The following is a 16,741-nucleotide window of genomic DNA, read 5'->3' on the forward strand; positions in this document are numbered from 1 at the left end:
GTAAATAAACAAAGAAGTTTCTCTTAAAGATGGTATATATACATATATATATATATATATATATATATATATATATATATATATATATATATATATATATATGTGGGCATTTTTGATGAGATAATCTGCTTATCTACAGTATGGGAATTTAGATTAAGCATATTCCAGCTCAATAACAAGATGACAAACAAACGCATTTTACTCGCATCTCCATATCTTCCTCTCCACCATGTTGGTCAGGCAGTAGTTACTAAACCTATCCATGGACATGTATAACAAATAACTATAGCTGCTCCCCCTTACAAATCTAAAAATGAAAAAAAAAAATTCCCTCATTTTCAACAGAAGTATTGTGGCAGGACATCAGTAAATTTCTGCTCCCGAACAAAGTAAAAGAAATTCATTTAAATGAATGCACATTTTTTTACCCTTGTGATTTCCTGCTTACTAACTTTACAATTGATATTTCACTACAATATTCTTTTTGCCAATCAGCTTTGGAAATTATCACTCACTTATTTTGTATCTGCACTTTCTCAAAGGAATTTTGGAAGGAAATTTACTTAATGGTATTCATGTCCTTACACAAGTTTATAGATGAGATAAGGGAACAGTCTTGTTCCTAAACTGTTATACTAACTCAAGTAGAATAGATAAAGTCATTGGGCAAATTTCATATACACAAATCCAGAAACATGGCATCAGTTATAGGCTATTCTGCAATGACCAGAAATTTTTTATGATTCCTTATTACAAACAGAAAAAAAATTAATTAATTTTATTTTGTTGAATTCCTTCAAGATGTAATTGGAGCTGTACATTTACCCCTGGAGATGACTGTATAAAGAATAATAAAAACAAACAAACAAACAAACAAAAATAAACTCACATGCACTCTGACTGTATGTAAAGCCGGACAGTTTTACTGGCAGCACCCCATGTTTGCTACTAGCTCTCGTGGAGTTCACATATCAGATATCACATTTTTTTAAGAATATAAATTCAGACTTCAGATGTCAAAGTGAATGGTTGATTTATTGGGGGAACTAATATTCTTATAAATGTACAAACAAATTAATCAGGAAAGTCATATCTAATGAAAGAATTCATAAATAACCATATTGGTCTTCTGTATTAGGGAACATAAATTGGAATAAAGCATGGACAATTTGTGATAAATATTGTATGAATAATAAAATAAAGGAAGTGACTTTTAAAAATGTTTAAAAAAAAAAGAAAATTATCCATCTGAAAAGAAAGAATGGACACTGTATTACATTAGATGTTTCAGATGTTATTGTTTTTTTTTTTTAATTGACAGATTAGATGTTAAAGTATTTCTTTTTGTACAATACTTAATTATTATGGGCAAATATCATTAACATAAGAAGAGGTGGTCTGATTATAAGCCAAACTTTACACATTTCCTGCATGAGCATGGCACTTCTTTAAAAATATATAAAAAAAAAAAAAACAAGAAAGCAAAAAGGACTTTGGAATCATATATTAACTATGATTTATTTAATGTGTATTTAATGGCTGGTGGTTGTTGTAAGTTATGTTGTTGTATAAATCCTACAATAAAAAAAAATCACCAAACTGTGCAGGAATCCGGCCACGTGGGACTGTTCAACATAGAACACTGTGGACTCTTAATTTGAAATTTATAAAAAAAAAACGACGCGGAAGACTGTATGGTCGTTGTTGACAAAAAGGTAAAATAAAAAGGCGCGTAACCGCTGCTGCTGGGGGCTGAGGCCGGATTCCGAGTGGTGGAACATAAAGTTCGGGTTTATTTGACTTTTAAAAAAGAGTCATGACTTGCAGAAGAGGTGCGTTAATCGTGCTGGAGGGAGTGGACAGAGCCGGTAAAACCACGCAGTGTAAGAGGCTCGTGCAGGCGCTGGAGAAGAGCGGCCGCCAGGCTGAACTGATCAGGTTTCCCGGTAAAAAAGATCAAAGTGCATGGCTTTAAAAGTCCCTTTTATTTCTCCCTGGCTAGCTAAACCTCTGGAGTTCATGGTTCTGTCATGTATTTGAGTTTTCGCTTTGTCTCTAACTTACATGCTAAAAATTACAAATGCCCAAATGAAAATGTTGTCATAGTATTATGTCTTTTGACAGCATTCATATGGGTATGAATGTATCACACATTGGGGCAAATACTGTTAAAAGGTAAACATTATAACACTGGGATACTTTGCGAGTCCGGACTGAGGAATAGGGAAGTGAAGAGCGGCTGTGGTGCAGATTGTGAAAACTTGGACACGGAGTCGGAATGTAGAGATGGGGATTTTTTAGTAGAGGTGTTGGACTGAAAGAAGGAGGGGCTTTAGTCATGATCCTCCACCCAAATTTAAGTTATTAGCTAAATAATTGCATCAAAAAAACAGGAATATGCACAAGCTGCTGATTTTACTCCTCAGACCTGACTGAACTCAGTTTGAGTGTAAACTGGCATATAGACATTTTTATTTAGAAGTGCCTTTTATTAAATGTCTCAGTGGTTATTTGCTTTCATTTCATGGCATTTGTAAATGCTTTTATCACTGAATTGGGTTTACCCTTATAGCACCTTGAGATTTTTACCAAAATGAAAAGTGAATTATAAATACAATTATTATTGTATGTATTGTTGTTTCGTCTTCTTTGCTGCGCTCAGACAGGACAACAAAGATTGGGCAGCTTATCAGTTCATACCTTGAGAAAAAGAGCAACCTGGAGGACCACACTGTACATCTGCTCTTTTCTGCAAACCGATGGGAGCTGGTGTAAGTCCCTCTTCCTTCTGTTTAACCATTATGTGTCAGGGTATTAACTGCAGCACACAGGAGAACAAATCACTCCAGTGGCTTCCAGTCTTTTTTTTCAGCAGGAGAGGAAAATACTTGCGTGTTACCAGAGCAAATAAATCAGTGTGATGGCACTTATTGTATTTAAGAGTTATTTTGGTAGATCAGTACATTAGTTATGTATTACGGAAACTGAATACTTGCTCTCTTGTGTTCCATTTCCAAGAACTTCTTATTACTCCTTACATTTTTATTTAGACCTTCAAAGTGCCTGTTATAAATCTCACAGGCCAAGATTTTTTTCTCTTACAAATTACTCACAGTCTCATGCATTCAGTTTTTAAGCATGCAATTAAATTCACATTCATGTAAAATAAAACTGTCACAACTATGCTAATTTGTCTTTATGGAGGTTTCGGTAATGCCTGTTAGTCAGACTTGCTGGTGTGGGCTTGCCAGAATGATTAGCTAATGCTGAAGTTATTTTATGTTTAAAAAAAGTCCTGACTCTTAACTCTGTCTGTTAAAACACATTAAAATACTTTTTACTTTCATATACTTAGGCGTTTAAATTTGCCTTTCAATTAAGTATATTTTTGGCTCCATATGATCCAAATCGGTCTCTGAGATCTCGAACTGCAGGTCTGCTTAATGTTCCAAAGTTAACAAGAACTGATGTTGTGAAGCAGCTTTTTAATACACTAAAAATAAAACGATTTGCTGAGTCAGGCAACATGAAGACATGATTTTAAGAAGCAGCTAAAAACACATTTTTACAAACTTTCATGACTCCTGTCATTAACTTTTTATAACTACTTCTGTTGCCTTTGATGTGACTTTTCATTATTATGATTATTTTTATTCTTGCTGTTTTATTTCTTATAACTACTATTTTTTTCTATTACCTTTTTACTTTGTTTTTGTTATTGTATTTACAATAGTAGTGGTAGTAGCAGTACTACTACTACTACTACTACTAATAATAATAATAATAATAATAATAATAATAAATTATTATTATAACAATTTTAGTGTCCTGTCTTCTGTCTACCCCCTTTAGGCCTTTAATGAAGCAAAAGCTGGAGCAGGGAATCAATCTAGTGGTGGATCGCTATGCTTTCTCTGGAGTAGCTTTCACCAGCGCCAAACCCGTGAGTGCCAAAAGCCACAGCTCGTTTTGAGTTTGTATTTATTTGGGAAGGGCGGAAGCATGTATGGAAGTGTGTTTGCATTGTTCAGGGCTTCTCTCTGGACTGGTGTATGCATCCGGACGTGGGCTTGCCGAAGCCGGACCTGGTGATGTACCTGCAGCTGAGCCCCACTGTGGCAGCTAACCGGGGAGAGTTTGGAGCTGAGCGATACGAGAGTACTGCTTTCCAGCGTGCAGTACAAGAGAAGTTTGAGCAGCTCAAAGAAAAAGATCCTTTAGTCAACTGGAAGGTGAATAACAGAATCATTCTGTATTATGTGTTGTTATTTGACTATGCTCATGATGACTATCCAAGAACGTGTGATCCTTGTTCTTTGAGACTGATAAATTAACTTTTACTGATTCTGTTTACCTTTTATAGGTGGTTGATGCTGCTAGAAGCATAGAGGAAGTACACACAGAGATTAAAATATTGAGTGAGAATGCCATCAACGCTGCTGAGAATCAACCTATTGGAGAACTCTGGAAATGGGTTTAGGGCTAAAGACCACAATCAGTCATACATTAATAACAATTTTGAAAATGAAACTGTACATACAAGAAGGGTAAGATGGCTCTTATTGTATTTTTTGTATTCCTTTGTTTTTATTTTAAAATGTACAGTTGAGTAAATAAATAATCTTAAAATAAACCTGTGTACAGATATTTTAAACATGGAGAATAAACATACTGTAATACACAAGCTAACCTACTTGGTCTGTAACCCTTCCATCTTGGCTTCAGTTCACAAGTTGCTACAGACGTCAAATATTAGCAGTATTGGTCAAGAGCGCACTCTAAATCAAAATTGATCAGCCATGCTCCAGACGACCACCAAAAGTGAGTTATGGCAAATCTGCATTAGGGTTGGAGGGTAAAAGGCACCATATCACTTGAAAATAACAAAAGTGTTAAGACTCAAAATGGATACACATTAATGTGAAAATGCACATACTGAGGTAATCCTGAGAGTCTGTGACGATAACCTCTGACCTCAGGGTTTACTCAGGATGATGCAGAGAGCAGTCAGTATAGCTGTAGAGCGGAAAGCTGTGTTTGACGCAGGCGACTATGCCACCAAATGCCAGGCAGGCCTCGTGTCAGTGGTACTACTCCTCTCGGACTCCTTTACCTCCACTGAGGGGAGTCTAGCACTGAGCTGTCAGTTGAACAATCACTCTCTTCCTCATCCTCACAAAGACAGGATCTCAAATTCTTCGTCTTCAGAGTCAAAAAAACGCTCGAGTCGGTCTGAGTCAGAGAAATCTGTGAAGCGATTCACAAGTGTTGGATAAAATATTTCATACCTAAAATCTGGGAATGTATAATTTAGAATAAAATGTATAGGCTTGGTTCCCCAGATGATGGCTAAATAGGACTTTTTTTAATGGCAAAGGGTATTGGCATTGGCACTGCAATTCAATGCAAAAAAGGTGTTTAATCCAGGTCTAAGAAACCATCCCATAGTGAATTAATATAAAGGAATACTCTGAAATATGTTACCTGGCGTGAGATTAAGGACTTCAGTGTTGATTAGATGGGATGGCTGACTGTCTACCAGCTCAAACATGGGAAGACCACCTCTACAGGTTGATAACTGCAAAATAAAAGTATGAATAACAGTGAGCCTGATAAGAGATCATCTACACAGCCAAAAAAACCAGCCATAGAATGTAAACTCACTTTTCGAATATGCGCACACCAGTCATCAAAGTCGTCCTCTGTTTGGCAGAAAAAACCCTGAAAGAAGAGATCAATCTTAAGGTAATGTGGCTTGATGACTGCTGTGGTTATCTACCCTGTCCTGTTCAAACAGGACCTAAGATGATGACAAATACTGGCATATTGTACATTTTTTGACTTTTAATATTTTTTCCTTAAGACCTACTTATGATCATAATTCATTTTTATGTGACCATTTTCCAAACTGTTCTTGCCCCTTAGAATTAAACTAGTTTTGTAACTATCCCCTTTATATGTAAATTACCTCTTGTTATATTTGACTGCTGTATATTGTGCCTCTTTCAAAAAGCAGTCCAGGCTGAAAACTTAATTTTATGTTTAAATTTGGCTGTTACTACTGTATCTACTCAACATACTTTTCCCCATTTTTAATAGATAACAGTGCCATACAGTCAACGTATGACACCAAACATCTTGGCTGATCAACTACAGTTCAGGGAGAACTGTGATATGACCACATCTACACTATAGCCCCATAACAGAAAATCAGACTGCTTGAGTTTAGTGCTACTTACAGCAGCTATGGATGGGTCGAGCTCACAAATGTGCATGCGGCAGGGTGGGTGCTGACAATGATAAGAGTCATCCTGAATCTGGCCACTTTCACACGGCTCTACAGCCGGCTGAGTCGTGTGGGGGTCCAGGTAGATCAGCTCCTCACCTGCAGGGTGCAGCATGAGTGAGGAACAGCCATAAAGCAGACTTCAAATGGTAAGCACTGTATGTCTTCAAAATCCACTTGCCCAATACATTGTTGATCTGAATAGAGCACTGAAGTTGTGTCATCATTCTGTAGATTGTACCATGCACATATGGACACAGTGAAGCTACTGTGCCAATTGGTAAATAAAATGCCATGTGACAAAATTCATATTATGACTCCTTACTGACTTCATAATTCAGAAGATTCAGTGGAAAATATATGTAGGACAAGAAACATGTGGATCTGGAACGTTCTTGTGTACTACAAGGTGGGATAGAGGAGATTCTAGTAAATCCTATTCATTTCTGTCATCAAGAAATCCAGCACATAGACTGAGTTTCTAAGTACAGAAAGATGCACAACTTCAGAGGCCTAAAGCTCTGATAAACCAGTACTTACCAACAAAGCCTATAAAGTAGTGTGCGCTGTTAGGCTTCCCACCGATTACTCCTAAAGACTGAGGCATCATGAAGCATTGCTGGGGCCAAGAAAGATACAGAGAAATGTTCTTAATCCTGAAAGAAAGTTGCAGGTTTGCCGGCCCAGTAAATATACCTAAGCATACATGAACTATCACACAGGAAACTGCAGAAATTTAAGGGAAAAAAAAATAATGAGATTTCAATCTCTGTACAATCATTTTTGTTCAGAATGAAAATATGCAAATGAAATGTAAATGTGTACTAATCCCATTGTGGTCTTTTGTGTTGGTGCCTATCCATTACTTGAATTCACCTTTAGAGTTTCTATGTAGGCCTCGTTGATGTCGCTGAGGCCTAGTCGCAGGGGGATTAGCAGAACTAGTGGTTTCCAGAGAGCCTCCTCGGCCAGTGCACAAGCCCCCTCCAGACACCCATTTATCTCCAGGGGTCCCTCCGGCTCTGCACATGCACCCCTCTCAAAGTCCAACCATGGCATACACAACCTCTCTGAGGGAGCCAACAGACACAGCTATGAAAAGACTTAATCATTCTGTCATGGATGGGTCTACGTAGGTTGTTTCAATAGCTTTTTTAAGCAGCCAGGAGGGGACAGTGAAGAGCAGACTTTTCAATCAGAGCACCCTCGCCCTCAGCTAGGTTTGTTTCAGTGTGCTAATCAGCGAGCTATGCAAACTTTGTCACTATGTTTTTTGAACATATGTGAATTTAGTGAATAACCGCTTGGTTTTGTTATAAGCTTTGGTGTAAAACCATAGTGTACTGCCTTATTGTGTTGTTGCCAGCTGTCCATCCTTTAGCTTGCTAACTAGCAAACTACGGAGTAAAGTGATGAAGTTGTATAAACATGATGTATAAAATGGAATATTTTGCTACCTAAAGCATGGTCTGAACATAGCAAATCAAATGGTATGGTTTACAAAAATTAAGTAGTGTACTGTAATGGCTTATAAACAGCCTTGTCTGCCATTTTATCAGGTTTGAAAAGGAGAATGTGTCTGGTCACCATGATTCTGCAGCTGAAGTTAACACTTATGTTCACTCAATTCCTTGCCCCTCTAATAAACTTCACTTGAGCGAACACAGTAATTGAATAGCCCATAAGATGGCATCAGGGATTCTCTTGAGAGGGGAAATGGTGAGGCCAAAAGGACGAGGGCTTGTTTAAACCAGCAATGAAACAGGCAGTTAGACTCACCATTCTATTCCAATACTTATGGTTTTAGATGTGTTTTAGAGATGCCATGAGTCCAATGGTATTCAGACAATTGCTCTTTCAACAATTCTGCTGAAAACAAGGGTGTTAACAGAAATTATCTCCCTTTTGCCTTTACTCAGTGGAAAGGCCTTCCACTAGTTGGAATGTTGCTGGTCCATTCGGCCTCAAGAACGTTACTCAAGTCATGTAGTGAGGTTAGCTGATCAGGCCTGGTTCACAAATGGAGCTCCAATGGATCACAAAGATGTTCAATGGTGCTCTGTAACTTCAGAGAACACTTTTCCACTGCTCCATAGTCCAGTGGTAAGAAGCCTTACACCTGTAGCTGTGCATGGTGATCTTGTGGGTGTGTCTCCTCCAGAACATCCCATTCTACTGGCAATACTTGTCTTGGAGATTACATAGCCGTGTGTATGCAATGTAACACCTGTGTCAATAATGGGCGTGTCTCAAATAGCGCAATTCTTTAATTAGAAGGAGCGTCTGAATACATTCAGACATACAGTGTACATTAATGTTTGTGATGCATTCAAACTGTATCAGCGCCTACTCACTGATTTCCTCGATGACCACAGTATTGTCCATTGCCACGTGAACTGCCAGTCGGCTCCATTTGTCAAACACTGCCAGTTTCCTATGGGAGGTGAAACCATCATGGTCAGCACAGTAGCCCAGTGGCAAACCTTGACAACTGGGCCATAAATGTCAAAACCCGGTCCAATCAAGGTAAATGAACAGTAACATATCTAGGACTCTTCACAACTTTGGCACTACACACTGAAAATCCAAACGTGATTGGTCGATTTTATTGTCAGTTAAATTTTGATATTTAATCTAGTTAATCAGCCATGTTGGACTTTCAGTTCAACTCAAGGCCTTACCTGTGGCAGAGGTAGCTTGGCTGTATCTAAACAGATATTGCATAGTACAAAAAATGTTCTGATCGGACAATTTTCTTTCAGCCTTTTTAAAAATATAACTCTTTTGTTTCCAATGAAAACTTAACAATAAACTAAGAGTCGCACTATAATATTTGCATAAGTCAAATACATTAAGAATGATTATAACAAAGTTTGTTTTTTTTTTTTTAACATAAATCAATGACCCTTCGCTAGGCCTAGAAGGCCCTGAGGGTTCTCCACTAGTTGAACCGCATACACAAAGACAATAAAAACAAGAAGAAAATAAAGGCAGACAGTAGTCTAATTAGTCTCAAGACACACATGTCCTGAAACGGACTGAGACGATATCACTTTGGCCCTCTTTTCTATGACATGATCATTGAAAACACATCCACAGAGGCTATGCAACTTACTTGAGTACCTGTGCCACTGTATTAGGGCCATACCACTGGCCTATGGACTTGCCTTCTCCCACCCCCATCTGAGCTGAAGGAATAAGAGGCAAGAAACTGTAAGCACCTCAATCAATATATCTGATCTGTGAATAAAGCACTGCTGGAGCACTATAGATAATTAGACAACAAGTCACTCAAGCACAGGACTGCATTTTACCTATCTGGTGGATGGAATAGTAGCTGTCCTTCTTGTCTATGTAGGCATTGAGGATGCTGATGTACTCCTCTCTCTGGCGCTGACCTCTTACCCATCTCCAGTCTGACAAAAAACATGTTAGACATTACTTGAGAGCAAAAGTGAGATATGAAAAGCAAAAATGGGAAATAATATGTATCAAATGCTAAAAAAAACACCAAAGCACTGCTGTGAAAGACAGACATACCTCGGCCTAAGTGTCTACGGATCAAGGCCTCTGCAAGGATCATCTGCCCACATCGCAGCATACAACCCCAGCCAGTGTCAGATGTGGGTCCTGTCCCTCCTGTAACAGCAAGCCAGCTTTAAGCAACACTTTGGCACACAATTTTGCCCTCACCCTACATATAGTAGATCAGCAAAGACCAATTTGGTGTTCAAAGTTCACTTCTTTGGTTTTGCACTCAACATAATTGAGGCTTCAGCATAGGTACCTTAACGCTATGTCAGTATAAGAAACCACATAAGTAAATCTATTTGAGATTATTTAACAACAAAGTTTGAAAACAAGTGTGTTGATTTAGACATTCAGTTTTGGGGGGTTGTAAATTTGATCGTAAACTGTTTCAAAAATAATTCCACTATCAGATACATATACCATTAGAACAACTAAGCCAACAGCTGCATTATGGTTAATGTGCACAAACTTGTGACTCTCACCAATTGGCTGGAAGTTCTTTCTGTAGGTGAACCACATCCGTGAAGTAATGTCAGCCAAAATGTCATCCTTCTCTGTGAAACAAAGAATATCTCAAAAACATACTTTTCTCACTTCAATTCCACTCCAAATCCAAAGAATCCTCATTAACGTACCCTTTAGTGCATTGAACTGTTTCCCCAGGATCCAGACAGGCTCCGGCGTCTCTGGGAAATCCTCAAACTCCCCAAAGCGAAGCGTGTCGTATGTGAGAGTGGCTATAAAAGAGCAATATAAAGTGGTAATGGTGATAGTACTTCATAGTACTGGGAAATAATCCTGGCCTACTGTGTTATCAGCCAAGCTAAATAATGCATGAAAAATATATACATATAAAGGGTAATTTTTGTGGACATGGATTAAACCATGTCTTGGACAAAACTGCCAGTTTCAACAGTTTTTTGCTATTAAAAATCTCCTGCAGTCTAGGCTTTTAATCTGGGTCTGGGAAACTGGCCCAAAGGGCTTTGCAACATAAATGACTCAGACTTTCTTGTTCATATGACCAACTGCCTCTACTGTGGTAATGCAGAAACAGTTAGCAAGGTTTTATGTTGCTGAAACAAAATGAAAAGAATAATCCACTGGCCATATGAACAACAACAGCGTAATTAAATATGACTCATTACAAGAAGTTAGCAGCCCTGTCACCTGTAAACACATTTTATGGACCTCCTGAGCCTGAGCACCACAAACAAACATAATGGCTCTTTCTCAGAGACCGGTCACTAACTTAGAATCGCAAATCTATATTATAGCTGTGTACTAAAGTATTTTACAGTCATTTAGTTTTACAGTATTTTCATGTTTCAGTAATGCTGAAATTTCTGTATTTCACTGTGTTTTTGGAAACAATGTCACTCAATTACTACATTCCAAATGTTCAGAGGAAAAACTTTTCTAAAGAACAGGTCAGGTCAGTCAGTGATCCCATGTGGTATGAGAGGGCAATATGATGATATTTTATCATTATCGATATAAATTACATCATGCTTTCATGAGCATGTTGTGGATATTGTCAGTACTTAAATAACAGTAACCAACTGCATATTTCATTACAAAATAAGCACATTTTGGCCTGTTTACTTGGATATAATGCAGTGCAATGTGTGAAACGTTGAATAAAAATCACTGTATTCAGTTTTTATAGTAATTTTTTAAATGCAACATTACTTTTTTGGTCTTTTCCAACTTATCAACCTCAGGAAAAAAATCATAGTAAATATCACGTATCGTGAAAATGTCTTCAAGTGTCATAATATTTTTGCTATATCACCCACCCGTATCATGCAGCACTGGATAATTTTTATTCTTCTCAATATTATTGTAGGTTATTTGGTGTGGGGGTGAAATGATTCATCACTACCAACATGTGTGCTGTGTTCCTCCCTCTCTGTCTGGATGAACACAGGAACCAAATCCATATCCTCCAGTTAAAGAAATATAAGCATCTCTCTCTGATGCTAAGTCAAGGCGGACAATACGTGGGACTTCATTTAGAGAATATCAGATTTATTACAAAACACAACGTAGACTTTGAAAACTTAGGACGTGGTCCCTGCTATTCAGAGGTAATAGCTAGTGTTATCAATACCACACTTGTCGCGGGAGGCTAAATCTCTTATTGTTCAGCGTTTAAGCCTAAAATCTGGATTAAAAGTGTAGACAGTAGGTGCCGCTGCATTATTAACGCAAGTAAAACACATCCAGCGCCACATCTGTCTGTTTGGATGCCTCCAGTCTATGAGCAGTTGGATCCGGATACAGTGCAAAAATGACATAAAATGCCCCACACCCAGTGTTGACATCAACTCCAACAGAGTCGTAAAACCTAGCGACCCCTGACAATATATGCGGTTTAATACAGACGGGATAAAACAGTGATTTAAATCTTTGAAAAATGCAAAGTAATTGTTTTGCTCGGCGTTTTCTTACCTGCATCCATCCCGACACTGCTTCACACTACCTTGTTTGGCCCAACCTTAGTGACATAGACGTCGACCAATGGCAAAGGACTTACGGCATCGTCATGGTTGCGGCCAGCCTGTAATATTACTCGAAAACTACAATTGGGCGGGTCGCTATGTTCAGCATAGCCAATAGGATTCCTCAAAAGTGGTGCGGGAAGGTCCAGCTGTCCTGGACGATGCTTACAACACATGCGTTTTTATAATGGCAAATATAAAACTATAAAAAATCTGTTTCAACGTTAAACTGAAACTAACTACTATTTTCTGTGTTTAAAATCCATGTTAGTATTTTGTACACAAATGTTAAAAAGTAAGTCCCCAAATGAGATGTTTTCCTTTCAGGACTTGGGTCCGCCCCGTGTAAACAGTAGGCAGACAGCTGAAGAATGTGGACGTGTCTGTCTCTGAACTGAACTCAGTTAAATGTTTACGTCGAATTAGTTTCGTGTTCTTTTTAGAAAGCCTGTTGCAAAACACTGATAATTGACAGGTCACATAGCGTTCTGCCTCTTCTCTCTGGATCAGTGAGCTGCTGTAAAAGTCGTAGCCATCGTAAAGCCTCACTGAGTCACGTATGTTGCGCAAACCTGTGAGAGACCTTGATGTCAACAACTAACGTTATCTCAGCAGACGAGGACCGTTATGGAAGCATATCAGTATCAAAATAAAAATGTAATATGTAAAATAGCAATGTATTTGTGTGTTGTATTGAAATTTCCCTCTTATATATGCAATATTGAGCTGAAAATGAAAATTCAAATTCAATACTGCGATTTTAATTTGCCATTTGGGGCGCTAGGATTGGCATTTCATTTTCACAAAGATTTGGATGCTTTATGAGAAGGGTCATTCTACAGAAACGTCCATTTTTGTGTCCCTAGCGTTTACAGATATATTACACTTGAAAAACATGTTAGGATTACAATTTATTTATATTTTAAAATAAAACAATACGTTAATTTAACAATTACACCTTATTGAGCCATCAATTTAGCAATATTGGTTTATAAATTAATTATCTAGAATTCCAAGCACCACAAGTGCTCGTCCTCACAGTCATGTGTAAAGGCTGAGCGCCATATTTTGAAGAAAAAAACACGTTTTTCTGCAATTTTAACTACAATAATCTATACATGACTATGGAATTTATAAATTAAATGCCATAAAGAAAATAAATGCCAAATAAATAGTATAAAAAATATGATGAAAGTAGTTGTCCCCTTGAACAAAGTAGAAGTCGTGTCACTGGTGTTACTGCATAACAAAAATTTTGTAAAATGCATTTTGTAAAATGCAATTTTCTTTAAAAATGTCACTGGTGTTACCTTTCTTATGTGTAACACCAATGAGGATTGGTAACACCAGTGACACCTATGGAGAGATAAAAAAGTGGACGTTTCTGTAGAATGACCCAGAAGCTTTATTTACGTTATAACTTACATATTCTCGCCTACTGCGCTCATTCTGTGTCAAAAAGCCTTTGAAAATCCCTACGACCAAATTGCATTTTCACTTTCATGGACTTCCCAACCTGTCAATCAGCCCATCAGGGAGGGGCCAACAGCAAGCCCAGTGGAAAAGGCTTTATCTAAGAACAAAGTGACCTACCTGCAGTCCAGACCTGTCACCACTAAAACATTTTGCATATTATGAAATGGAAAATATAATAAAGGAGACCCTGAATTTTTGAGCAGCTGAAATCCTATATCAAGCAAGAATGGGAAAACATTTGAATTTGAAACTACAGCAATTAATCTCCTCAGTTCCAAATGCTGACAGGGTGTTGTTAAAAGAAGAGGTGATGAAGCACAGTGGTAAACCTGCCCCCATCCCAACTTTTTTGAAATGTGTTTCTGGCATCAATTTCAAAATGGGCATATATATTTTCAAAAAACAATGCATTTTCTCAGTTTTAACATTTTACATGTTGTCTGTGTACTATTTTTAATTAAATATATGGTGTAAATGATGATGATTCAAACCACTGTATTCTGTTTTTATTTACATTTTGCACAGCGCCCCAACTTTTTTGGTAACAGGGTTGTAAAAATTAACATTGGAATGTTCCTTTAAAACAACACCCTGATTTAACTTTTAATGGCACTCATGGGTTTTATTTATTTTTTTTATTTTATTTTATTTTTTTGTTATAGATGTGTGTCTAAATATGTGTCTCTATAAACAAGGAAAACTATATCCACCCTATATTCAAACATGACTGACCCTAAAAATGTGAAAAAGTTCGACAACTTTTATTTAATTGCTTGGTCATAGTGCCATGCTAGTAATACTATTACACTCCACTTGATGGCAGTAGATCATTTAAGATGCTTCAGGCTGAAACTCTAATACTGTAATTGGAAACTTAGAAGTAAAATTTAAGCTTTATATGTTCACAGTTAAATCAAAGTGTAGAACAGAATAGGCTATGTTACATTACATTGACTATGGCTATGTAAGTCACTGATGGGCAGCAGTTGTGCTGTCTGTTGGCCATTTTTGTGGAGAGGTGAGAATTATTTTCACAGCAAGGGGTTCTCACCCCTTTTCTTTCTTACCTCTCATTGATCACTAGTAGTCACTAGCAGCTCAACACAGAGTCACAAACATAGAGCCAACAGTGACCTAGTTAATCTGATATCAGAGTTACAATGAAAATAGTTTATTTGCTAATATTAAATCAAAGTATCCACATGAATTTTCATTCCCTCAGCAGAATGGCCACTAGGGGGCAAAAAGAGGCAATGTAAATGACCCTATAGTGTGCATTGAAAGGGAATTCCACCTTTTTTCAATTGTCATATATTTAAATAATTAAATGGAATTGATGAAATGGTTAAGAAATTGTTATTTAAAAAGTCATTCAGAGTGGTTTGGTGTAAAATGCTCTGTCCTTACCAAGTAAGAGTTGTTCACAATGCTGGTCATAAGAATCAAATGTCCGAAGAGTTTAATGCCATTAAAAGCGAACTTACAGAAAGTTATTACATGAAATAGTAACAAATTTGCTCCACGATCTCTGAGAAACTGGTTGATTATAGTTTTAAGCAAAGGTCTGGGCCTAAAATGTGTTCTTAAAAGACATGCAGGGTGGAGAAGTACATGCAGGTCATTCTTAGGCAAAACATTCAACTTTTTTTTTTTTGATTTACCATTACTTTAGCATTATCGGTGTTTGTAGGCTCACTGGTCATTTTGGATAGTTTAAAAAAAGGGCTACATTTGTGTTGTTGACATCTCGACTCCTGTTTTCTGTCAACACCACTGTAAATAAATCGGTAAATTTCTCTGCAACAAACCATTTCACATTAAACCACTCTCAATTACTTTGTTTACATCTCAACGGTTGAATTCTGCAGAAAATCAATAGAATTACACTTTAAGCACAGTGTCTTCTCAGAGAGCAACAATGTTCCACTTTTAACAGGGTACAAATGAACCCACATGTTGACTGTGATCACAGTAACAGTGCTCCTAATCTATGCAATCTGTTGTTTTCATCTGCAGCATTCATCTGCTTTCACTCACTCAAAATCTGCTAGCGAACCAAAAGACGTCCATAAGAACAAAAAACAAGAGAAAATGGATTTATCTTACATGCAGTTACAGCATATTTAGGATTTATTAATCTGGCATTATGATAATATGGCAGGACTGATCCATCAACTCTAAAAAACATAAAAGCACTAATGAGGCACAGGCACCGTATCAATAAGAAGGTATTTGGGTATGTTGTTAACGATGTGCATGGGAGACTGCATGGATGTGTGCTAACATTCTATATAATTCCAGCAACACAAAAGATAAATCCTTATCTAAATTTACTAGCATTTATTTAGCATACATTCAATGTGGCATGCCAATACACACAACAGAAATGTGTAGTTATTCACAGAATAAAATTCAAAATATAAAATAAAATAATAAGGTGTAACCCAATGTGTTTGGGTTATAAATGGCAAACCCATAATGTGATCAAAGTTCATAGAGCAACATTTATATTACTACACTGATAGAGGCATAATGGCCATGAGAAACATTTCACACTCTTTACGTTTGCTGTGACACAAAAAGGCCCAATACTATGCTGGTAGGCTTTGTTTAAGACCTGGACCAACAACTGAGGAATTCAGATATCCTCTGTTGTTGTTTAGGGATGTATATCATTCTCCAATCACAGAGAATAAGAAATAAAAGGCTTTATCCGTTTACTTCTTTCACTCTATTTATTCTGTCGCTCTCTCTGTGTCTATCACACATACACACAGACCTTTCTGTACACACATTGTTCCGTAGAAAGGATCTTTTCATTAAGTGGTGGTTTGCATATCCCTCCACATTACATCAACTCTATTCAGCTGGAAAGAAAAAACTTCCCAGCTTTGTATCATCACTGTCATGTCAAAACCTTGTAACTTTATTTTTTCATTCTTTA

The 16,741-nt window shown here is 37.3% G+C and overlaps 2 protein-coding genes across 2 annotated transcripts; one reads left to right on the forward strand and one right to left on the reverse strand.

Moving 5' to 3' along the window:
- The first annotated feature begins 73 nt into the window (after window positions 1–73).
- Window positions 74–4,684, forward strand: dtymk (deoxythymidylate kinase (thymidylate kinase)). Its single transcript, XM_036570408.1, has 5 exons — window positions 74–1,946; window positions 2,663–2,771; window positions 3,853–3,943; window positions 4,032–4,232; window positions 4,364–4,684. The coding sequence occupies exons 1-5, from the start codon at window positions 1,817–1,819 to the stop codon at window positions 4,478–4,480; spliced, it is 648 nt and encodes a 215-aa protein (XP_036426301.1). The 5' UTR covers window positions 74–1,816; the 3' UTR covers window positions 4,481–4,684.
- A 122-nt stretch (window positions 4,685–4,806) lies between these two features.
- Window positions 4,807–12,380, reverse strand: atg4b (autophagy related 4B, cysteine peptidase). Its single transcript, XM_036570405.1, has 13 exons — window positions 12,272–12,380; window positions 10,453–10,554; window positions 10,300–10,371; window positions 9,827–9,925; window positions 9,601–9,702; window positions 9,402–9,474; window positions 8,641–8,720; window positions 7,163–7,356; window positions 6,827–6,905; window positions 6,240–6,385; window positions 5,665–5,721; window positions 5,485–5,578; window positions 4,807–5,247 (listed from the first exon to the last, which is right to left on the reverse strand). Exons 1-13 carry the CDS (start codon window positions 12,279–12,281, stop codon window positions 5,174–5,176), a joined length of 1,182 nt encoding a protein of 393 aa, XP_036426298.1. The 5' UTR covers window positions 12,282–12,380; the 3' UTR covers window positions 4,807–5,173.
- Window positions 12,381–16,741: the final 4,361 nt, after the last annotated feature.

This window comes from Colossoma macropomum, unplaced genomic scaffold (genome assembly GCF_904425465.1).
Source record: "Colossoma macropomum unplaced genomic scaffold, Colossoma_macropomum, whole genome shotgun sequence".
NCBI lineage: Eukaryota > Metazoa > Chordata > Actinopteri > Characiformes > Serrasalmidae > Colossoma > Colossoma macropomum.

What these genes read in the sequence shown, in the direction of transcription:
- dtymk (XM_036570408.1), top strand. Translation starts at nt 1,817, where the DNA reads ATGACTTGCAGAAGAGGTGCGTTAATCGTGCTGGAGGGAGTGGACAGA. An exon ending in GCAAACCGATGGGAGCTGGT is followed by an intron (nt 2,772 to 3,852) that starts GTAAGTCCCTCT and finishes TACCCCCTTTAG; the next exon opens with GCCTTTAATGAAGCAAAAGC. An exon ending in CTTTCACCAGCGCCAAACCC is followed by an intron (nt 3,944 to 4,031) that starts GTGAGTGCCAAA and finishes TGCATTGTTCAG; the next exon opens with GGCTTCTCTCTGGACTGGTG.
- atg4b (XM_036570405.1), bottom strand. An exon ending in CTATTCCATCCACCAGATAG is followed by an intron (nt 9,475 to 9,600) that starts GTAAAATGCAGT and finishes TTATTCCTTCAG; the next exon opens with CTCAGATGGGGGTGGGAGAA. An exon ending in GGTGTGCGCATATTCGAAAA is followed by an intron (nt 5,579 to 5,664) that starts GTGAGTTTACAT and finishes TTTATTTTGCAG; the next exon opens with TTATCAACCTGTAGAGGTGG.